The sequence below is a fragment of the Diabrotica virgifera genome, chromosome 1, assembly GCF_917563875.1.
Source record: "Diabrotica virgifera virgifera chromosome 1, PGI_DIABVI_V3a".
In the NCBI taxonomy this organism is placed as follows: Eukaryota; Metazoa; Arthropoda; class Insecta; order Coleoptera; family Chrysomelidae; genus Diabrotica; species Diabrotica virgifera.
In genome coordinates, this window is record NC_065443.1 from 64,276,263 (window position 1) to 64,302,488 (window position 26,226).

The following is a 26,226-nucleotide window of genomic DNA, read 5'->3' on the forward strand; positions in this document are numbered from 1 at the left end:
CCATAAAAAATTTATGGGGATTTTGTTCCTTAAACCCCCCAAACTTTTGTGTACGTTCCAATTAATTCATTATTGTGGTACCATTAGCTAAACACAACGTTTTTAAAACTTTTTTGCCTCCTATTATTTTTTCGATAAGCCAGTTTTTATCGAGATGCAGCTTCTTTTTCAATATATTTACGTAAAAAATTTATGGGGGTTTTGTTCTTTAAACCCCACAAATGTTTGTGTACGTTCCAATTAAACTATTATTGTGGTACCATTAGTTATACACAGTGTTTTTAAGACTTTTGCCTCTTAGTCTTTTTTTTATAAGTCACCTTTTATCGAGATGTAGCTTCTTTTTCAAAATATACCTAAAAATGTAAATTATAAATAAATTTTCAGATTATTAACAGGTCTCTATAACCGTACTTAACCATAAGCAAATATGTGGTGGATTCGACAAATATTCAAAATATCTCGATAAACACTGACTTATCGAAAAAGTACTAAGAGGCAAAAAAGTTTTAGAAACATTGTGTTTAACTAATCGTGCCACAATAATAATTCAATTGGAACGTACACACAAGTTTGGGGGGGTTTAAAGGAACAAAACCCCATAAAATTTTTATGAGATGCACAAATTTCACTTTAATTTTTTTTTAAGATGTTTCTGCCATAAAAATGCCACATGTCCATTTTCAATAAAAAATTTCTGAGAGTTTTCGATATATGAAAAAAAATCGACTTTCATTTTGTAGCTTCAAAGGGCTGTAACTTTTTTTGTGTGCACTATTGTATATAAGTAAATGAGGTTTAATCAATCTATTTTTGACCCCAGAATCTGTGGTATAATTTATGACCAATCTTTTCGGAACACCCTGTATATTTCGATGGTGGCCTGTATGACCATACTGAGACTTAAATAATAATAACACTTGGAGCAGATGATATATACTTAAAGGCCAAATTATGTATTGGATAATAACAACAATAGATACTAGTACATAGGAAAGTACCACTAGGATTATACTAGAGGAATTTATCTTTCAGAACCCAGATATGATGATACCAGAATTAATCTTCACTAAGAATATTAACACAATTATACCATCTACAGAAAAAAAAGTACCAAACATTAATAGGTACTTAATATGGTTTACTGATGGATGCACGTGCTACTGGATCAGTAGTCGTTGGACAAACAAGATTTTTAACAAATCTTACAGCCTCTAGGTCAATTCCAAACCGTTTTCCAGTTTGAAGTTTTTGTTTTCGTGACCTGCATTGATGGAAATCTTGAATGGAGACCGCAATTCAAAAAAATTCAAAATTTAGAAGGGTACACAAGCCGCTATTTTGGTCATAAAGAACCCAGTCACCAAATAACAACTGGCGAGGAACTGCAACAACCTGACAAAAGATAACGAAGTGTCTCTAATATAGGGTCATGAAGGGGTGCATGGGGATAAACGAACAGATTTGATGGAAAAATTAGATTCGAATGAAACTTTTGCAAGCCCAGAACCAGTATGTGGCTGCACCAAAGATGCTGCAAGAAACGAGGTTAAGGAGTGGCTAATATAATTATCAATGCCTGTCAAGGATACATATAGTCGTATTCAATTGCCTCGCCAGTTCAATTATTGAACTGGCAAGATCCACAAGTTTTTATCGAGCAGGGAACCATGTTGCCCTTTGAGCACTCCTAACACATTCAATCTTTTAACATCGACTTGAAGTCGCTATAAATATTATATAAGTATCATATAAACCATATTTCTCGATGTTACCAATTTCATAAGGTTGCTAGTTTCATGTACTAAGCAGAACGCATTGAAGATGATCTGATATAGATCGAAAACGTTTTGCGAATCCTTTTGGATGACTTTTAATGGTTTTTAATAAACTTTTTTATACCATTGTACAAACGAAATTTTTTACTTCTGTATGATATATTATAATAATAAAAACGATGGGTATTACGCGTGAAAAATACCAAAAATACCAAAATCCCAATCAAATACTCGCATGAAGCAAATAGAATTAGCTCAAAGTTTAAAATCGGAATGCGTAAAAAAATGGATTTTCTCGGCTTCCCATGAAGAAATGTTCTTCATTGTTTTTAATCATATCTAACTCAAGTAGAGCCATCTAATTAACGCATTAACAAATAAAAAAGACACTTTAGTTTTCTTATAATAAATTAATCTAATGATCAAAAAATAAAACTACATATTTTCCCTGTTGTAAGATTTTTTTTAAACTTACCACACATGTATAGGTCTGGATCCCGCGTATGAAAAAAAGTTGATTAATAGCAAGCTGAAAATTTGTTAATAGCTTAAGGGTGTCTAGTCGGACAAACTTTGATATATGGGAACACTGGAACAGGGGAAATTTTAATTGTGGAACAGGTTAAAAATTTGGAACGGCCAGACCACGAAAACGGCACATGTATTTTGTCCGACAGAACAGACTTAAACTCTCCGAACAGAGATTTAACTCCCATGCAAAAATCAGACTACTATTTATCACCAAATGGGCGTTTTAATGAGTGGAACATGTAGAATTATGTCAAATGACAGGAATTGTGACAGGTGATAAATAGCAGTCTGATTTTTGCATGAGAGTTTAATCTCTGTTCGGAGAGTTTAAGTCTGTTCTGTCGGACAAAATAAATGTGCCGTTTTCGTGGTCTGACCGTTCCAAATTTTTAACCTGTTCCACAATTAAAACTGCCCCTGTTACAGTGTTCCCATATATCAAAGTTTATCCAACTAGACACCCTTAAGCTGTTAACAAATTTTAAGCTTGCTATTAATCAACTTTTTTTTCATACGAGGGATCCAGACCTAGTACATTATAATGTTAAAAATACAAATATTGTCATTTGACAGCTGTATAATTTTTTAAACAAACTAATTAACTGTTTAAACTAATTAAATCATTTTTGGCACTTATTGATGCGTTAGTGAGATGGCTCGACTTGAGTTAGTTGGGATTCAAAAAAATGAGGAACTTTGCTTTATAAGAAGCCGAGAAAATCCATTTTTTAACGCATTCCGATTGTGAACTTTGAAATTCAATTTTCCTTATGCAAGTATTTTATTGGGATTGTGGTATTTTTGGTATTTTTCACGCGTACAGGGTCATGGAATCCAAATGGGCTAAAACAGAAAATTAACACCTTGGACGAGTTTTCCAACAGACTCGAACTAAACCTCATAGCCTTACAAGAAACTAAGATAACGGAAAAAAGAAAAACAAAATTTCCAGGTTATGATGTCTATAGAAATGACTACACAGCCACATCAGGAGGGACGGCGATTCTGGTGAAAAAAGGAATCAAACACCAAGTAATTCCTACACCAGACGGACTCATCACTATGTAAGCCACCATAGTGAGGATCAAGACAGGAAAAGATATGCTGAAAATTTTTTCAGCATATGTTAGACCAAATGATCCAATCTTCAAGGAAGACTTAAATGTCGTATTAAACACAGTAGAGCCCTCTATCATTATAGGAGATCTGAACGCAAGATCGCCGAACTGGATAGAACCACAAACCGCAACGGGAGAATATTGTGTGGCTATCTCGAAGAACGACGAAACACCATGGTGGCGGGACCCATAGAACCTACATGCTTCCATGGTGGAAACAGACTTCCCACATTCCTAGACATAGCAATTCTACAAAATGTGAGTCAACAATACCAAATATATTCAATGAATGAGGGTGACTCAGATCACAACCCAATTATACTGACCTTGGGAGCAGTAGCAACAAACAACTTGCAAACCTATAAGAAAAAACGAACAAATTGGCCAAACTACAAAAGAATAGTAAGTGAAACTATTGGTGCAATACCAACAGTAAATACAAAAGAAGAACTAGAGGAATGCGTTAAACATCTAGAAAAAACGATACAAAACGCTATCGAGGCCAGCACCACAGAAGAAAAAACTCCAACAACAAAAGGAAGATTCAGGGAAATCAGCAATGAGCTGAAAGAACTAATAAACGAGAAAGGAAAAGAAGAAGAGCCAACAGAACAAGAAACACAGAGGACAAAAGAATTGCTAATGAGCTGAATAGGGAAGTCAAAAAACAATTAGACGATCATCGAAATGAAAACTGGGACAACTATCCAGCCACTAAACCCAAATAAATCCGCGTTCTGGAAGCTATCTAAAATATTAAGAAAAGATAAAAAACCAATCCCTCCTTTACACGGTGAAAATGGAATTGTCTACACAGAAGAAGACAAAGCGGAAGTAATGAAAAACACGCTAGAAAGAGAATGTAGGGAAAACTATCATCCCGATGAAGATCTAGACTTCACAGAAGAAGTCGAACGAAAAAGTAGAATTCTAAAAAGAAGAAAGGGCATTATAGGTATTACACACACCTCCCCTGAAGAGGTCAGACAATTGATCAAGAGCGTACTAATGCCAAAAAAGCTCCAGGACCGGACCAGATTACGAACAGAGCTGTGAAAAATCTGCCAGGAAAAGCAATAGTGTACATAACAAATCTAATAAATAACATCTTAAGACTAAGACATTTTCCTGACAGATGGAAAGAGGCTCACGTAGTCATGATTGAAAAACCAGGAAAAAATGGCACATTTCCACAGAATTATAGACCGATAAGCTTATTACCAGCATTAAGCAAAATCGCAGAGCGGGTCATATTAGCTAGGCTAAAAGAAGAATCTGAAGCAATCGGAACAATACCTGAAGCACAGTTCGGATTCAGATCCGAGCACTCGTGTGAACTTCAAGTGCTGAGGTTAACAGAATATATCACGAAAGGGTTCAACGAAAAGAAATATACAGCGGCCGCCTTTCTAGACGTCAGTGAAGCATTCGACAGGGTCTGGCACGACGGCCTGCTGTATAAAATGAACCAACATGGTTATAGTGAGGCGATGACGTGTCTTCTCTCGTCATACCTAGCCAACAGAAGGTTCAGAGTTCGGATAGGACCAAACCTGTCCGAAGTTGGGACCATGGAGGCTGGTGTACCACAGGGGGCAGTGTTGTCGCCATATCTATATACCATATATACGGCAGACACCCCAACTGAACCCAGATCGTTGCTAAGTCTATACGCAGATGATACAGCGATAGCTCTTAGCAGTAACCTCCCAGATTTTGCAACAAAACATCTACAAAGAGCTCTTGATGAACTACAAGAATGGTGTGTGCAGTGGAAAATAGCTATCAATCCTGACAAAACACAGGCCGTCATGTACCAAAAAAGAAGAGGCAGGCCAAATGAGGTACTATCCCTATTTGATACCCAAATTGAATGGTCAAATCAAGCCAAATACCTAGGCGTAATGTTGGACAAAGGGCTGACCTTTACAGAACACGTAAAATAAACGATCAACAAAGCTAAAGCCCTTAGGAGTCAACTCTCATCGCTAAAAGGTCGAAAGAGTAAACTGAGATTTAAGACAAAGATTAGGATGGCAAATTGTATAATTTTGCCAACACTAACATATGCCTCAGCCGCATGGGGGCACACGTGTAATACCAACAAGAAAAAAATACAAACCATCCAAAACCACATGATCAGGGAAGCTCTGAATATACCTAGATATGTCCCATTAAGATACGTATTTGGACATACGCAACAAAAGAAAGTCCTGAGAATGATAGACGAAAGAGCACATGAAATATTTAACAATATCAGGAACCATCCTAGCAGATTATTAAGAGAATTAACTAACTACGACGAAAACCAAAGAACGGTACATAGACGGCCTAGACAGCAGTTAGCTGGATATAGAGGAAACCCTTAAGAATGAAAAATTGAGATAGCCACAGGATATCGAAACACAAATGTCGCCCTTCAGGCACTAAGTACCCTTCAGGTAGGTCAAATGGACCATAGCCGCGGAATGTGAGCATCGAGGTCACGTACCGACAGACGTGGGCTTGATGGCCACACTGCCAACATTGTTCAATTAATTGATTAACGGATTGATAATCAGTAATCGTAAATTGTCATTTTTAGACAATTCAGTCACGGCTTACTTAAAATTTGGAAAAATTTAGAGACCTAATTAATAATTTGCTCTGAAAAATAAAAATATCTCGAAAACTGATAAATTTATACATAGGGAATGTTATATAAAAATTAAAGTACGGAATAGTTACTTTTTGACAGTTATATAAAATATGGGGTGTTCCATTTAAAATTACTAAAAAAATAATGTATTTTCGTTTTGACTCACCCTGTATTGGATATAAAGAAAATTAGCAACATCAACCATTCTTGAAAATTTTGATAATAAATAAAAAAATGTGGCCTCAATAATCCTTTGCTGCTGTGCATATTTTTATTTATACAGGGAGTTGAACTGGTTACGATTTTTATATAAAATTGGTTATAACTTTGTAGATACCCTCTATAACATAACAAACATTTATATTTCTGTGATGGAGAAGTTAAGATGATTTCGAATATAAAATAAAATACAGGGTGCTCCAGTTAAAAACATTAGTTTGATCTGCCACTACGTTATCGAAGACCCTGTGACATTTTAACTAATTTTTTAATGTAAAGCTCAAAGTTGGCTACAATTTTTGTTATTAACTTTTATTGCTATCTATTACTATAGCGGATCTACAGAGCTTTAGCACACTAATCAATCACCCTGTGTATGCAATCAAAAGACTGGATTCCAGAAAAAAAATTGCTGATAAATAACGTATCCTTGTTTTTTCCTAATTCGCCCAGAGTATATATTTTTAACAAGCATGTGGCAACTATTTTGCCCAAACTTACTCAAAAAGAGGTCCTTATAACAAATCCACATGGTGCCAGACGGTACTGTGGTCAAAAAATTGTTTAAACAATTTTTTTAAACAAATTCACAAAAACAATTTTTTCACTTCGGACAAATTTTTTTGATCATTTAGGTCATTCGGAACAAAAAAGGTTTCTTGTGATTTTTCTCTAAAATTGATTGTTGTCGAGTTACACGCGATTTAAAATTTGAAAAATGCGAGAATAACCATTTTCAAAGCTTAATAACTCGGTAAAAATTATTATTATGAAAGTCAGAAATTGACCAAATGAAAGTTTAAAACTCCCCCTACAATATTCTGAATGTTGTGTCATCATTGTAGTACTAAGCGGTTATTTTTAATTGTTAACAATGAGCGTATTGAGGCGGCCATCAATATGAGTGCGAGTGAGATGCATAATTGGACTGCCGGAATGGTGCATCTCTTTCGCACTCACCATTGACGGCTGCCTAAGGCTGCACCTACATTGGATCCGTATTTCTCCGATCCGACGTCGGATTGAAAACAAACTCAAGGTATTAACCTTTAACTACACGCGCTGGCGTATTTTGTACGCCAGATATAAGAATTCTACTGCAAATATATTTAAAAATTTAATTTTTAACCTTGTTTATCTCTCTAAGCTATCACTGGAACGTGCTTTACAATTTGGTTTTAGTTTCGTTATAATCGGCTTTCTGGAAAGATCGTAATTTACAGTTTATTATTTGTTGTTTCCGGTGTGGACAATATACGTCACGATTATATTAATATAAGTCTTAATATAAGTACATATTTCAATTGTTTTTTAGTCATTATGGCACAAACTATATTTTTCTTTATAAACAATACTTTTTCTACTGTAAAAAATCACATTTAAAAAAATTTTTTATTAGTAATTTTATTTATCATGGAATCCAGTTATTCCATGATTCCAGTTATAAATCCCAATTGGTTTACTGAGAAGGAACTCCAAGTATTCACTGATGCCGAATAAGATTTATAACAAACAACTAAGTGTATTTTTTCAAAAAAAAAAAAATAAACAAATACGCTGTTTTTAGGTGTATTTTCTTATGACGTATAAAGTACGCCACGCGTATAGTTATGTTATAACTTGATGCGCGGGTAGTTAAAGGTTAAAGTGCCTACAGTGGAGTGTAAAGCCCGATCCGATATCGGGCGATTGATAGGAGAAGCTATTCAGTTCGACGTCGGCCGATTAGTGCAGTCACTGAAGATGGATATGAGCCATTACCTCCGATTTCGTTGAATCTCCATCGATTTGCTGGAAAATTGGTGAGTGGTTAGAGGATATCTCAAGGAACAAAGGTGGCATGATGCCAACTTGCGCTTTTATCCTGGGGTGGGTGCCACCCCTTCTCGAGGGTGAAAATTATTTTATTAAAAATAATCCCACAATTCGATAGAGGGACAAATTCTAAGCAAAATTTGTTATATACAGTTATTAAAAAAGATCAAAACTTTTTGAGTTATTAAAGATCAAAGATATTAATTTGTCGTGAGAAAAATGCATGTTTTAACTGATTTTTCATAAATAACTCAAAAACTATAAGTATTTACAAAAAAGTTTCTATTACCAAAATTGAAGATAATAAAAAGTAAAATAAACCCCTTACTCCAAAAGCCTTTTAATGTTAAATGAAAGTGAGTTATAGTTAATTGAATGTATATTTTTTTCGGCGAGGACCCAAATCTAAGTATTCAAGCTTAAATAACGAGATTGATGCATTTTATTACATAAACCTACTAAACATTTGTCAAAGTAGTACTTAGAAATATCTACCAAATGAGTCCTCGAACAAGTTGATAGCATTAAAACTTATGCTCCAAAATTTTTTCAAAATTTATCTATTAAAATTTTTTCCAAAAAATGTTAGTGTTTTCTTTTTAATTTAACTCCGTTAATTTTTAAGATATCAGATTTAACTAAAAACCGTTTGAAAGTTAATTCCAAGGGCAATTAAACGACGTTAAATTTAATCCCGTTTTTAAAACCCTTACTTTTTTAAAAGTAAAAGGTTAAATAAAATCCACGAGAAAAATAAACTTCCTGTAGGTGGCTGTATACCATAAATCACAAGAATACCAACTTTTTTTAATGGGTATATATTAAAATACCCCAAGATAAGGGTCACAATACAAAACGTTTTCGGATTAAGAAATCCATCATCAGTGTTTAAAAGCCAAAAATTGCATGCCTGAGCCACCAAAATGTATTGGGTAAAAACCCTTTAAATGTAAATGATATGGTTGTTTTACATATTTATATAAAGATCATCTGATGTTAAAGATATGCCTGGATGTTACCCAGGGCAGGGCAACACAGGACTCTTTCCACGTGGTTGGAATATTTTTTTTTTTTTTTGAGGAAACCTCTCATATTGGATTTCAACTCAGTTGGCCATTGAAATCCAATATGTGAGGTTTTCTCCAAAAAAAAAATCCAACTACGTGGGAAGAGTCCTGTATTGCCCTGGGTAACATCCAGGGATATCTTTAACATCAGATGATCTTTATATAAATATGTAAAACAACCATGTCATTTACATTTAAAGGGTTTTTACCCAATACATTTTAGTGGCTCAGGCATGCAATTTTTGGCTTTTAAACACAGATGATGGATTCCTTAATCCGAAAACGTTTTGTATTGTGACCCTTATTTAGGGTATTTTAATATATACCTCTTACAAAAAACTTGGTATTTTTTTTAAAGCTTAAATGGCCCCGGTTACATGGTTCTCGCAGCAAAATTTAAATTTTAAACGTTTCTATCTCGGTTATTTTTTACCCCATAGAAATAATAAAAAAGGTAAAATGTTTAATACAGAAAAAACTAAAATTTAGTTATATATCATTTTTTACGTATATTAAGTATTTTTGGAGTTATTATCAAAAGAACATGAAAATTACGATCATTTTAAAAATTCTGATTTTTTTAAATTGCACCTTTTTTTCAAAAATGTTTATTCTAAACCGGTCAAAATTGTTGAAATCATTACTTATGCTAATATAAAGAACTTATTGTAAGGATTACTATAAATTTTAATTTTTGTGGAAATGGCGTATGTTTTATTTTTCACTTTTTTCTAAAAAATTCGAAAGGGTTCTCTTATTTTTATCATAACTTGCTTAATTTTAATGCTATTAACTTTTTCTAAAGCTTAATTGATAGGTAATCCAAAGTGCTTTGACAAATGCTTAACAGGTATATTTTATAAAATTCATCGTTTTCTCGTTATTTAAGCTTGAATACTTGGCTTTGATTGAGTACTCGTCGAAAAAAATTTACATTCAATTAGCCATAACTCACTTTGACTTAAAATTAGTTTAGTTATTTAAGTGAGGAGTGTATTCAATTTTTTATTATCTTCAATTTTGGTAATAATAACTTTTTTGTACAAGCTTATAGTTTTTACGAAAAAATAAAATATTTGATCCTCAATAACTCAAAAAACATTGATTTATATTAATAACTTTATATAACAAATTTTACTTATAATTTATCCTTACATCGATTTATGGTATTATCTTTGATAAAATAATTTTCACCCCCGAGAAGGGGTGGCTTCCACCCCGAAGGTAAAAGCGCAAGTTTGCATCATGTCACCTTTGTTGCTTGAGGTATCCTCTAACTACTCACCGATTTTCATGAAAATCGATTGAGGTTCAACGAAATCAGAGAAGAAAACCTTCAGTGACTCCACTAGATATCGGATCGGAGAAATACGGTTCCAACGTAGGGCAGGCTTTTAATACCCTGAGTTTGTTTTTTAATCCGACGTCGGATCGGAGAAATACGGATCCAATGTAGGTGTAGCCTAATACGCGGTTAGCGCTCATTGTTAACAATTAAAAATAACCGCTTAGTAATGCAATAATGATAAAAATTTCTTCATGATCTTGTAGGGAGGGCTTTAAACGTTCATTTGGTCAATTTCTGACTTTCATAATGATAATTTTTAACGGAGTTATTAAGCTTGAGAATGGTTATTTTCGCATTTTTCAAATTTTAAATCGCATATAACTCGACAACAATCAATTTTAGAGAAAAATCACAAGATACCTTTTTTGCTCCGAATGACCCAAATGATGTAAAAAATAATTGTCAGAGGTGAAAAAATTCTTTTTGTGGATTTGTTTAAAAAAAATTGTTTAAACAATTTTTCGACCACCGTACCGCCTGGCACCCTGTGGATTTGTTATAAGGACCTCTTTTTGAGTAAGTTTGTGCAAAAAAATCGAATCGGAATAATTTACCTAACGGGGGCGACGATACAGCCTGGACTATTACAGTATTTTAGTCAACTGTTCAAAGTAACATCAGCTAAGATGAGTAAATAAAAAAGATTTCGAGGAAAATATTTGTTTAACAGAACAAAAAAATAAAAAAATAAAATTTACCTTGACTTCCACCTGTAACTAGTGCCGTTTTTCCCAACAAACAAACATCGCTAGTGCACTCAATACATTCAAATTTTATTAACAATTTAAACATCATTAACAGAATAACTAAAGAACTAATTATACAACCAATTATCATTAAAAATAACGACATCTTCGGTACCCGAACTCAATGTACCTACGAGATTTCGTTGAGTTTGACCTGACTAACTTTCTTTGATACAAAACTTTCACGGTCGAGTTCAACATAAATATCGACATAGGTACATAATGTACTTTCTATTGAGATTTTGGTACCACCAGAGTGGGTCCAGTAAGTATTTATAATGGGGGTATAAAATTATGTAAAAATAATAATTTATTGTAATAGTAGCTTAAATATTTTTAAACAGGCTTTAAAATTATACAAAAACAAGTAATTGGACTTCGTAAGTCCTAAGTTTTCACCCAAAGTAATCGAAAGTAGAACTGGAAGTCGATATTTGAACTCTTCGTGTAACTTTACGTCGATTGAGGTACGATTTTACTGATTTTTAGTCATTTTTACTAAACTTTGGGTTATCATTGTTGAAACAGAAATTTCTCACCTTTAGTACCATTCTTGGATTATAAGCTTTCATTTGACACTTTATTTGTCATTCTACCTAGTATAATGACGGAGGAGTTGTGTTCACAGACAGACAGACGGACGTGGATAATTCCAAGTTTTCACATTTTTTTTTAAATTGGGTAAAAACAATAACTAATTAGCACAATAACATTATTTATGATAAAAGAAAAATTTCATTTTTTTTCAGAAATCGATATTTTGAAAACAGATCGATACAAAAAATTGAAAAAATCATGGGGGTATCTTTTGACCAACACTAAAAGATGAAAGTTTTCAAAAAAAATCAGAGATGCAAAAGCCACATATTATGTAAACTTTTGAACCACATGTACCTACCTATTTTCTGATTCAGTTCGACGAACTGAGTAAAAAAACATACAAATTAATTTCTATGAAACCTACTAAAAATATAATGTAAGTATTCTGTAAATTAATTTCTTTTAAATAATATGACATAAAACATATAATATTTTAAATAAAAATATGTTTTTTTTATAAATAATAATTTCGTTATAAACTTACACCAGAGTTTAACTTACTTTAGTTAGACGTTTAGTTACCTAAACCAGACTGGACGTGGAAATGGTGGTAAAGGTTTGGGAAAAGGTGGCGCTAAATTTCAGAGTAAAGTATTACGTGACTACATCCAAGGTATTACCAAGCCTGCTATAAGAAGATTAGCTCATCGCGGAGGAATAAAACGTATCTAAGAGGGAACTAATCTTTGTTGGAATTTTACCGTGCTGGATAGACGGGTAGTGAGATGCAACTTGATAGATCTCCCTCAGCCTTCTTTGCTCCGGCGATTCGTTGGCGTGCAAATTTTTAGAAGCCACGAATGGTGTAACCAAAAGATTAGTTCTGATAAAGTTTTATTTCCAATATTGAAAGTAAAACTTTCGTTCGTATATTTTTCTAATTTAGCTTAAATGCCTCGAAAACTAAGGCCATTGGCATGGTACAGTTGATTTATACATTTATTAAAAAATTATAAAATCTCAAAATTGGAGGACACACACATAGGTATACAGATTCCATAAACTAATAACAGACGTGTGAAATACAGAAGACATTCCAGGAGACTGGAAAAAAGCAATTATATGTTAATCCAGAAGAAGAGGGACAAACTAAGCTACAAAAGCTATAAGGCATATCCTTACTCTGTGTTAGTTATAATATAAAGTGTATACGGGGATCATAAACCGGCGATTAAGTCACTTCACAGAACAAATCATAGGAGAATACTAGGCCGAATTCAGACCAGGACGATTTACTGTTGATCAGTTATTCAAAGTAAAACAAATATAGTCCAGAGAAATAAGGTTTTTGTCGGGACACTTGAGCAGCCAGGTTGCAAATGGAATTTGGGTACTATATACCTAATATATTATAAATACAAAAATGCCCGTCACAGTTTGGACGAGAAACTTAGTTATTAACAAATAAGGGTCAAAAATGGCAGTTTTTTCGTTTAAATCTCTACAGGTAAAAATAGGGTAATTAAATGTCTTATTTATAATATTCTTCTTTTTGTAGATGAGCCAAGGTTTAAAATGGCACTTTTTGAATTTTGGTAAAATCCTTTTTTGTTTCGGAAAGTGCAAAATAAGACTAAAATTTCAAAAATAAAAAATGTGCTATAACTTTTGCGAAAATGGCCTTAAGACTTTCATATTGCACGAAAAGTTGAGTCAAACATTCCACATAATGCACAAAAAATTTTAAGACGATTCGTCAATTAATTTTATTCAATTTGTTTATCGCAAAGAGCTTTTTTTCGTAATGTTATTGTTCAGAAAGTAATAACGACATAGCAATTCTGTGGAAACCACATGCAAGAATAATAGTTATATTTTTAAAGTATTTAAAAAAATCATTAAAAAGTCGTTTTTATCACTCCGAAAAAAGTTTAGTAAAATAAAGTCATTTTTGGCTTCTAAACAATTTGAATAACTTTGTTAATATTGACTATAGAGTAAATCTACTTTAGGATTTCAAAAGCTGATATTTTTATACGAATTTTCAGAAAAAAAAACTTTTTGCCTAGGTTAATTAGGTTCAAAGTTAGCCATTTTTATTATTTAATTCGCAGTTACTTCTATATACATCAAATTCTCCTGTAACAGTGTTAGTTACCATACTACTCCGAAACGGCTTGGTCGATTTTTATAAAATTTTACACGTTTATCCTGTAGGACGTTGAAGAGGTTTTAATCTATTTTTTATACCCATAAGTTATAAGGGGGGTTGCCCCCTGACATTTTTTAAAATTTTTTTGGACAAAATTATCTACCTTAATTTTATATGATGTAGAATTAAAAAATACATACAACCCTTAATTTTCACTCTTCTATCACCAACCCCTATTTGTTAATAGCCATCTATACAGGGTGTTAGTAAATAAGTATGAAAAATTTTAAGGGCTAATTCTACATGTAAAATTAATGCCGGTTTGCTTTATAAACATATGTCCGCAAATGCTTAGTTTCCGAGTTACAGGGTGTTGAAATTTTTATTTCAAACTGCCAATTTATTTATTGCTCTAAGATCAGTTGAGCTATGAAAATAAAATTTGGTGAGTTTTAGGAGGTAGTTACTACGCATTTTTTGACATACAATTGAGTATTTTGTATTCATCATTGGCGCGCCTACGGGTAATGGTCTGAATTTTTTTAAAGAAAAATAGTATGCCACTGAGATATTTCGAATTAAAAATTATTTTTAAATTTCACGTCTAATTTATGATTAAAAACCTTTCTTGCCTTTTTTGCATATGGTGCACCGTTTTTATGCAGAAAAATAAAACATCTTGACGCGTATTTTTCATTTTTTGAATACATTATCAAGAAATATCCAATAATAATACTAAACTGGAACAATAACAGAAAATATTACATATAAGATTTTAACTAGGTGCAGAGCTACAACAAATGTTAAAAAAGACCTCCTTTAGAGGTTACAGAAGAATTTTATATTCATCACTGGCGCGCATACGGGTAATGGTCTGAATTTTTTAAGAGAAAAATAGTACGCCACTAACATATGTCAAATTAAAAATCATTTTTGAATTACTGGTCCAATTTACGACAAAAAAATCTTTCTTGTCTTTTTTTCATATGCGGCGCCGTTTTCATGTAAAAAATAAAACATCTTAACGTTTACAAAGTATTTGAACGAAGTTTCTATGCATATGGAAACTAACGTGTGATCCAAAATTATTGTCACCATAGGTGGCTGTGAACGACAAAGATAGCTATACAGTGCATGTCTATTATTAATTCATATATACTTTCCAGTTTACGTCAACTTTGACACATACTTGTCAGTGTACATACGTCAACTTAAAAAACGCTATAATTGAACATAAAAAGTAGCAGAAGAAGCAAAATTTTAACTTTATACGAATTAAAAGATCTTGAGATTGGGTATCTTTTCAACGTGTTTTCAATCTTTATCCTTTGTTTTGAAAAGTGATCATAACAACACTGAATATAGCCGCAGTTGGCCGTGACGTCACACTCCGGCAGTTTTCAGACTAAAACAAGACATACGTAATTTTTTGCACGGATAGCTTTGATCCCAATAATTGTGGATCGCTCGTTACCTCAAATACTTTGTAAGTGTTAAGATGTTTTATTTTTTTGTATAAAAACGGCGCCTCGTATGAAAAAAAGGTAAGAAAGATATTTTATCGTAAATTAAACGAGGAATTCAAAAATGATTTTTAGTTTGACATATCTCAGTGGCGTACTATTTTTTTCTTCAAAAGTTCAGACCATTACCCGTACGCGCGCCAATGATGAATATAAAATTCTTCTGTTACCTGCAAAGGAGATCATTTTAAACATTTTTTGCAGCTTTGCACCTAGTTGAAATCTTATTAGGAATATTTTCTGTTATTGTTGTAGTTTAGTATTATTATATTGGATAGTTCTTGATGATGTATTAAGAAATGAAAAATACGCACCAAGATGTTTTATTTTTCTGCATAGAAACGGTGTATTATATGAAAAAAAGGCAAGAAAAGTTTTTTATGATAAATTAAACGTGGAATTTAAAAATAATTTTTAATTTGAAATATCCCAGTGGCGTACTATTTTTTTCTTTAAAAAAATCAGACTATTACCTGTATGCGCGCCAATGATGAATACAAAATTCTTAATTGTATGTCAAAAAATGCGCAAAGCTACCTCCTAAAACACACCAAATTTTATTTTCATACCTCAACTGGTTTTAGGGCAATAAATAAATTGGCAGTTTGAAATAAAAATTTCAACACCCCGTATCTCGCAAACGAAGCATTTGCGGACATAATATGTTTATAGAGCAAACCGGCATTTTTTTTCATGTAGAATTAGCCCTTAAAATTTTTTCATACTTATTTACTAACACCCTGTATATTTACATCTATAAAATTCTCCTGTCACAGTGTTAGTTTCCATACTCTTCCGAGACCGCTTGACCGATTTTTATGAAATTATATATGTATATTCTGTAGGTCTTAGAATCAGTCGTAATCTATTTTTCATATCCCTGAGTGATAAGGGGTGTTCCCCCTAATATTTTGTAATGTTAGGTGGGGTTGTGTGTACATAACGTACTCTATAAGACTACGAGTACATACAAATTAGAAAAATTATGATTAAAATACATCAACAAGTTCCAGCGATATTAATCGCAGCACTGGCGAAGCGTCCATGTAACCACTGTTACCATTGGTAACAGTTAAAAATCTTGCAAATAAATATTTTATGACTACTATGAAATAATTCCATTTATATTTTTTACCAACAGAAATATTTGTTAATACCTACCAAATTCAGTAAATAGCCAATTAGACGCACGAAAATATTGGCGAGATTACATGTGAATACATTTGAATCCGTTGCAGGGTTGCGCGTTATTATATTCCGTTACCACTTCTAGTTCTGGTAACGAAAGATGATTCTCGCTATCGGTCGAGACTGAAAATTTTGAAGGAATGACGGCTCCAGAGACGGCGCGGGCACGCAGTGTATATCAGTATTGTCACCATTTTACAATATGGTAACGTTAGTTTAGTAGCTATTCGTGCATTTGAATTTGAACATGGAAGAATGTTGCTGCGTAATCGATCAACTACTTGAAAAGTCATTACCCTTGTATATTTTTTTTATATATAATTTTGAAGAAAAAAATTAAATTATTTAAAATATATAAACACTAGTTTTCAAAATATGTTCTGTTCCCTACTTGTTTATTTTTGATGTTAATTTTATTGTAGAATAATCTGTTTAGTTTGTTTATTATTTATTGTTATACTCGTACCTATTACATGCATATAATACATATATACATAATTACAAAAACTTATATTTGGGAGGTTCAAAATAATGTTAATAATGTTATCTACTTTTTATGTCATATTATGTATAAGTTTTTAGTTTGTGAAAACTGTCATTATAGACAGCAGTGCGTGAAGGGTTTAAAGTGTGCGTGAAGTAACAATGTATTTTAAATGGGATTTACTTTTTCGCACACTTTCAATGGGTTTTTTGGCACACTTTCATATAATCAAGTATCCTCATCCCCCTCCATTTTTCTCGTGACTCATCCCCCTCCAGGCCAAAACCAAATTTTTTGAGTAGTATGGACATTTATATTAATAACCTATATGTTTCCTGCAGCCGATTTTGCAGCCGAAAATCAAAAAAACGGTAAATTTTCGCGTTTTTCGTCTATAACCAAAAAGTTAAACATTTTAAACAAATTTGAGAGTAAGAAACTCATAAACTGTCTAAAAAATTTCAATATGGCGTCCGCTGAATATGTCTATCCTTATTGGTTGCTTAGAAAATTGCAAAATAAATCATAAATTTTGAGTTTCTATAAATATTCATAACTTATGTAAAAATTAACTTAGAACCTTCTTATTACACGAATTGCTGAGACTTCTGGTGCTTAAATTATATTTTAAATTTCAAAGCAATTGGTCAAATAGTTTAAAAGTTATTTAATTTGTTTATCCCAAATTCATTTTTTTTTTGCAATACTATAAGTCAGAAAATTATGAGATTACAGTAAGACTTCTGACAGTTTATGGAAGAGGAACATTTATACTATTGACTTAATTAAAAAAAATGACAAAAAGTAATTTTAAACAGTGTAAGATTATTTTGCAAAAACACGCCGATTTTTTGCTTACTTATAAACAATTAGAATAACTTTTTAACCGTTACCCGTAGAAAAATTATTTTTTCATATTTGGAAATACTGAATTTTTATACACATTTAGAAAGAAAAACAATTGTCCTAGGACAATTAGGGACGAAGTTAGCTCCCCTTTTTTTTAATTTACATGTTTTGCAAAATAATTTTGCAGTATTTAGAATTATTTTTTGTCATTTTTTTTTAATTAAGTTAATAGTATAAATCTTCTTCTTTCATAAACTATCCAAAGTATTAATGTGACTTCATCATTTTCTGACTTATAGCGTTGCAAAAAAAATTAATTTGGGATAAACAAATTAAATACCTTTTAAACTATTTGACCAACTGCTTTGAAATTTAGGATATGATTTAAGCACCAGAAGTCTTAACATTCCGTGTAATAAGAAGGTTATAAGTTAATTTTTACATAAATTATGAATATTTATAAAAACTCAAAATTTATGATTTATTTTGCAATTTTCTAAGCAACCAATAAGGATAGACATATTCAGCGAACGCCATATTGAAGTTTTTTATCCGATTTATGAGTTTCTCACTCTCAAATTTGTTTAAAATACCTAACTTTTTGGTAATACACGAAAAAAGCGAAAATTTACCGTTTTTTGATCTCCATTTGTTTATAACTATGTATATCATCAAAATCGGCTGCAGGAAACATATAGGTTATTAATATAGATGTCCATACTACTCAAAAAATTTGGTTTCGGCCTGGAGGGGGTTGTGTCACCAACAGGATATTTTTTCCTTATTTCTCTGAACTATTTAATGAACGAAATAAAACAGATCTGTGATCAGTATGAATTAAAATTCAACGTTAAGAAACCTAAATATATGATAGTTAGCAAACAAAATTATATACAGGATGACAGTATAAAAGTCGGAGATGCCACACTGGACAGAGTAGAGAAACTCGTGTATCTCGACAGTAATACCAATGAGAGCTGGGATCCAACCGCATAAATAATTAAAAGTCGAATAGAATAAGCCCGAACTGCTTTTGTAAAAATAAGAAACGTACTTTACAGTCACGATCTTAGTATTGACCTTCAAGTTCGAATGACATATTGCTATATCTTTCTTGTCCTAATGTATGGAGTAGAAGAGTGGACTCTAACTGAGACTATGCTTAAACGCTTTACAGTCTGTGAGATGTGTGTATGCAGACGACTACTAAAAATAAGCTAGGTCGACAGAGTTCGAAATGAGGAGGTCCTTATACGGCTGAATCAAACAACGGAACTGGTCAAAACGCCTTATGCCCGGCGCAAATTGAATCTAAGCGAGACACAACCTGCACCGGCTAACTGCGTAGACAGTTTTGCGCATCCTCCTATCAGTGCATTCGTTCGCAGGTCAGGTCTTGCTTGGGAACGTTTGTCATCGGCGTACAGTTTTCTTGGGCCGTGGGACGCTTGACTCACCGCCAGATGTTTATTTTTACTTCTTTTTGTTGCGAGATGGACTTATCTGAAATGAATACGGATGGTACCTAAGTACAATTTATTATGATAAATAAAAATATTAGCATAGTCAACACCCCGAGTGAAAACTGCGTTGTCTTTGTCATTAAATTCTGATAACTTTTGGTAGACTAAATTAGCGGCGATACAAAATTAATAATCAAAGTTATGCCTTTACAAAAACACATTATTAGAAAAATAAGGTGAAAAATTATTCATGTTACTTTAAACCGCGATCGATCAAAATATCGTGTTACCCTCAAAATCAACTTGTCGGCATATTACATTTTTGTGTATTAAATATTGCATTTTTTATGCTTAAAAATTAAAAACGAAATATGCAGATAGTGTTATTTTTATGACCGATCAGTAGCAGAGGGATTATGAATTATTATGACCTGCAGTAATTGTAAATGATTGTGATCCGAGCAGTAAATTGAGGAATATGAGTTATGACCGAGCAATTAGTAGGGGAGAGATTATTTTAAATATGTAGGTATTATGTGAAGAAATAAAATACTCAGTGTAATATATCTTTTTATGCACCCGCTTATGATCAAATTCGATGTTTTCGAAAGTCATACCGCTACGACTACTAGGGACGTGTAAGATATTTTTAAAACCTTACTAGTTACAAGTACTGAAATACCGATTTTAAGTTGCCTACCCAATTCAGTACAAGGATCAGATACATCAGTATTTTGTATGACATTTTATGACATAAAAATATGACATTTTATATTTGATCATTCAGGGAAAGCTCCAAGGTAAACGTGGTCCTAGTAGAAGAAGAACATCATGACTAAAAAACCTAAGGCAATGGCACAGAATAACTAACCATACAGAAGCGAAACTCAGGCCCAAAACGGTAACATAAATTTCATGATCATGCGTCACGTAACTGGTGCAACCTCACTTTTGCGACTGACAGTGACAGTTGTTTATAGTTAAATTTTATATTTATATATGTTTTATTTTGTTTTATTTATTTTTCTAGTTAAATTTTATACTTCATATTTATTTAGTAACTATTTGTAAAAAATTTACATCATTTGGAATGGTCTATTCGTTAGAACATCAAGTTCTATTCTGTAACTGGTGCACAAGGTCAAATATTTCGGTCCCAACAAAATCAATGGAAACGACAGTCAGATTCGCTTCTGTATAGTTAGTTATTCTCTGGCAATGGTATGAAAAATCGACTACATCGTTATTCAGAACTGCTGTCAATAAAGTCACGACAGCGAATATGGTAGCTAACATGATATCCAATGATCGATAACGGTCATGGAACTAGAAGAAGAAGAAGAAGAAGAAGAAGAAGACTGAAGGAAGCGTTAAAATTGGCAACATTGCTTAAACCACTACCGTTGTTTAATCGCCGAAAGATGGCGGAGGACGGAGCAACGGAATCAACGAAATAGACCGTGATAGTCGTGACGTCAAAATGTCAAAAAAAGTTTTCCAAACACGTTGTGTCTAGGTACACGCTAAAATGTACGCAAATAAAAAAGTTAAACTTCATCAAGCTAGTGACTATTTAGCGTGGGCAGTGACTGTATATTTTGATACACGCTATTTTGATATGTTTAGTGTTTGTTTGATAGAAAAATATTTGTTATGACGTTTAATTCTACCTAACTTTTTTATTTGCGTACACGGTAGCGTATACCCTAGACACAACGTGTTTGGAAAAATTTTGACGTTTTGACGTCACACTATCATGGTTCATTAGAATCGGCGAGAATAAAGTGCATTGGTGACCGTCTGGTACTCAACGGCGTGCGGTGTTGCCATTAACAGGTCGTGTATCTTTTTTAAAACTAAACATGCTGTATCTACCAAATCTTGAAAATTGTCGACAAGCCGATGATAACATAAATACAGATAAAGTATATTTGATTATTCAAGAATTTGATATACCAAGGAAATTGGTAAAGTTAGTTCAAGCCACCATGACTCACACAGAAGCGCAAGTACCAGTTTAAAATCAATTGACAGATCCCTACCATATAACTAGAGAGCTAAAACACAGAGATGGGCTGGCACTAGTCTGTTTAATATTCAGAGTGAGTTTTATGTATGGAAACCCTCAATTATCTCGGAAACGGTTTGCACGATTTTTATAGATTTTGGTGGGTAGGGGTTTTCTGATGCGGCCGATATTATAGTGATAATTACATTGTTGTAAGATTTTCCCTTTTTATTAAAAACTAATTAACTTTCTTATTTAAAATAGAACATCCTATATATTTTTTGCGTTTTAAAGTCGTTAAGAAATACTGATTATTTTTCATGTTATATTCCCTATACCTAAAGGCCATAATTTCGGAGTTATTGCTACATTTGTTTAAAAAAAATTAAACTTATAATAAAAATCAATTTTTTCGCCCCGGGTAGACATTATTTTACGTTCTTTGGACCATTGGAAACAAAAATTTCTTTTGTAATTTTTCTCTAACGTTAATCGTTTTCCAGTTATAAACAATTTAAAATTGAAAAAATCGAATAATGACGATTTTCAAGGTTCAAAAACACAAATCAAAAATATTATTTTTGAAACTGCGAAGTACACAAATTCAAGTTCAAGCCTTATTTTATTAGTTACCAATAAGTAATTTGAGCTTGTTTCATTCAAATTTGACCTAGGCTGTCTGTCCGTCCGACCGCGAATATAACTCCTCCGTCATTATACCACGTATAGGTATAATGACAAATTAGGTGTCAAATGAAAGCTTCTAATCCAAGGATGGTACTAAAGGTAAGAAATTTGGACAGGAAAAGCTTTCATTTTTCCGACTGTACATCTCCCTAAAAATAATTTCGGCGGCGCCCATGGTTAAATCCATAATCGACAATACGGTATTGAATTTTATTCAAAAAAATCTTTATTTATGTACATCAAAGGTTTTATAAACTGATTTTTAAGTGGCTTTTGTAAATGTCAATATATCTCATGTTTTTATTACCAGTCAACATTTTATACAGTCGGAAAAATGAAAGAATAATACCCATGAACGAACATATAAAATACGCTGTATTTGCCTGTCACCGTGTCACAAAGAAAATTGTCCAGTGCAAGTACATGTAAAAATAATTATTACATGTACTTGCGCTGGCCAATTTTTTGTCTGACACGGTTACAGGAAAATACAGCGTGTTTTATATGTTCTTTCATGGGTATTCTTTCATTTTTCCTATCTTTAAAGTAGAGCGGAATTATTTACTTTTAAGTAGATATCCATCTCTGATGATGGTCTTATAAATAAGACCGAAAATGTTTTGACATTTTGTAATACTTTTGGAAATTTTGTTTGTTGGAAAGTTTGTAAGTACACTTCCTCGTAAGTTTCTTATTTTATACATACTAGATAAGAGACAAAAACTGGACGTGTAACAGGAATTGAAAGATCCTGCCAGCATCGCCATGTAACGTAATAGTTATTTTTCTACAACCACTATTCAAAGTGCACTTTTCTGCACGGTTTTATGTTAGCAAACTTGATATTTTCTCACAGTATAAGATATTTGACATTAGTGTGCAGAAAAGTGACGTTTCTGTGCCGCAAAGTGACGTTTCTGTGCCGCAAAGTTCTTTTCTGCACAGTTGACTACCTCATTCTGAGTAACGTTATATTCTGTTTACATCCGTGGGCTACCGCATTCTGAGTAACGTTATATTCTGTTTACATCCGTGGTTAAACTTTAGACAAATATATAACCTATAAGACAATTATTATATTTAACTATAGCATAGAAACTAAATTATGGATGTTACAACTGTTTTATTTTATTCTTATTAAACATTTTATAATTATCAAATAACCAATAAGGATTTAGCAACCTGTGCAAGAGACGTCGAATGAAGTAGGTTTTGTGTAAATCCGTGACTGCATAAATATTATATAATGTCAATAATGTGTAATAATTGTTTAAATTTAAACAAATTAAGGCAGTGCATTAATTTTTTAACTGATTTCTGTGTAATTTATTTAGGTATAAGGAATTTAAATTGATTAGTAGGTATTAATTAAATACAGTGTAAAATTTATCACATAGGTACCTATTATAATTAATCGTCGTTTGGAAATTGTGATTTTTATTTTTAGGAAAAACTGTGATTGTAGAAAAAGTATAGTGTGAAACACGTGCAGAAAGATAATTTCTCACTCGTTTGAATTGCGGCACTCGCTTGCGCTCGTACCGCAACTTTTCAAACTCGTGAGAAATTAGTATCTTTCTGCACTTGTTGCACAATATACTATTTCCTAACTAGTGCGGAAAGTGATACTTTCCCACACGCGACTGCCGTTGACCCGAACGACGCGATAGCGGAGTTCGGGCAAGCAGTCGAGTTCGGGAAAGACACTTTCCGCATGAGTTAGGAACAATATTTTTTCTACGGCCGTACGTTTGGAAAAAATCCACAACAAATAGTGTTTGGGAATCTTTATTATTTGTTTATTTTATATTGAATATTATTCTAATATTTAATTTATATCAGATAGATTAAGTTTTTAGATCATTTAATAATTATATTTGCTTTTCTCTGCCCTTCTTTAAAATGATGCAGAATAACCTTATTATTAATTAAATACGATATAGTATGATTCTCCTTACATGCACAAAATCGCTCATATATCCAAATGGGCATGCTCCAATGAGTACATTTAGACGATCAGGTAAGACTTAGATTCCAATCTTCAACGGTGAAAGTTCAAAACTTCCGAATTCCGAACCTTCCGTGTAACTGGCGGTACCGTCTCGCGTCCATCGTGGAATAGGTACTTGAATTTCATGGAAGGATCCAGCACTGATTCTGGAATATTTAATTGATTGAGAAGTGATGAATTGAGTAGTCACATTTGGGTCTGCCTAGTTATAACCAAATCCTAAAGAACACCAATTTAACCTTTAACTACACGCGCTGGCGTACTTTGTACGCCAGATATAAGAATTCTACTGCAAATATATTTAAAAATTTAATTTTTGACCTTGCTTATTTTTCTAACCTATCACTGGAATGTGCTTTACAATTTGGTTTTAGTTTCGTTATAATCGGCGTTCTGGAAAGATCGTAATTTACATTTTATTATTTGTTGTTTCCGGTGGTGGACAATATACCCCAGGATTATATTACTATAAGTCGTAATATAAGTAAATATTTTAATTGTTTTTTAGTCATTATGGCAAAAAATATATTTTTCTTTGTAAACAATACTTTTTCTCCTGTAAAAAATCACATTTAAAAAAAAATTTATTAGTAATTTTATTTATCATGGAATCCAGTTATTCCATGATTCCAGTTATAAATCCCAATTGGCTTACTGAAAAGGAACTCCAAGTATTCACTGATGCCGAATAAGGTTTATAACAAACAACTAAATGTATTTTTTCAAAAAAAAATTAAACAAATCCGCTGTTTTTAAGTGTATTTTCTTGTGGCGTACAAAGTACGCCACGCGTGTAGTTATGTTATAACTTGATGCGCGGGTAGTTAAAGGTTAAGGTAAGCGATTTTGTCCATAACTTGTAGAACCATATTAATTTTCATATTTTTCTACAGTTCTTATTCAAATAGAGTTATATTAATTTTTATTTACGAATAAATACAACATACAACAATACGTAATACAAAAATGTATGCAAATTTATTGTTGTTCTGGAGCTATTTGCTTGTGGCTTTTTGTAATCAACTATTTTAAATGTGCAAATAAGCCACAATTTTACTAAAAAAATGATTTTATTAACGTTTCTTAGTTGATATTCTTGAGGGTTGATTTCATGTAATCGAATGAACTAGCTTTCCGTAAAGTCGTCCCAGGATCGCAACTCATAAATATTGGCAATATAATTTTAAAGTCTTCTACTTTAAAATGATTAAATAAATTATAAGAAGAATTTTTTACTAAGCAACAACATTTTTGTTTAATTTATCAATATTTTGTATTTTGACAACGGCATCCGATTTGGACGTCGAAACGTTAAATAATTTTTTAGTAAAATTGTGGCTTATTTCCCATTTAAAATAGTTGATTGCAAATTTAATCATTTGGAAAAACAAAAATGTCTTTATTTATTGCTTGGTAATATTAATTTTAAACGAGCAATTCGTGACATTTTGCAAATGTATCACTTATGTAAGTTGACCTTTGAATTGTTCAATACGTTCACTGACAAGGTTCCAAATTTTCGATAAAATAAAATTGGTTTCCAACACGACCGACGATTCAAAACCATTGTTATTGTCTACTGATTTGACTTTTGAATATGTCAAAATAATTATTATTCAACGAATTATCAGTAGTAATTGCACAAGAGCTCTAAAATTATCGAATTTTTCCTGAGTGACAATTTGACAGTTTAAATTTCACGACCCGAAGGGGAGTGAAATTATGTCAAAGTGTCACGAGGGCAAAAATTCGATAATAATTTTAGAGATCGAGTGCAATTTGTTGCGATTATTTAATGAATAAAACTGTTCAAAACCAAAATTTTATTGTAATTTATTTATGTAACTACAAATTAGTACAATTAAACACACAGTTGTTATAAATATTTGACGGTTGAAAGTCATCACTTTTATAATTTTTAAAACATTAATTGTCATTAATGTCACCGAATGTATTTTTTCGTAGCAACGAAGGGCATCTGACGTAATATACTTGACGACGGGATATTATCAAAAATTATCAGGTATAATATCACAAGAGAGTGAGAATGAATTGAAAATA

The 26,226-nt window shown here is 32.4% G+C and overlaps 1 protein-coding gene across 1 annotated transcript in view; it reads right to left on the minus strand.

Annotated features, from left to right (window-relative positions):
- The window catches only part of LOC126890745 (retinol dehydrogenase 12-like), a 31,980-nt gene extending 20,534 nt beyond the window's left edge, over positions 1-11,446 (minus strand). The window contains exon 1 of the mRNA XM_050659946.1: positions 11,213-11,446. Within this exon, the coding sequence (XP_050515903.1) occupies positions 11,213-11,366 (154 nt within the window). The 5' untranslated portion in view covers positions 11,367-11,446. The remainder of the gene's footprint in view (positions 1-11,212) is intronic.
- Between the last annotated feature and the right edge of the window lie 14,780 nt (positions 11,447-26,226).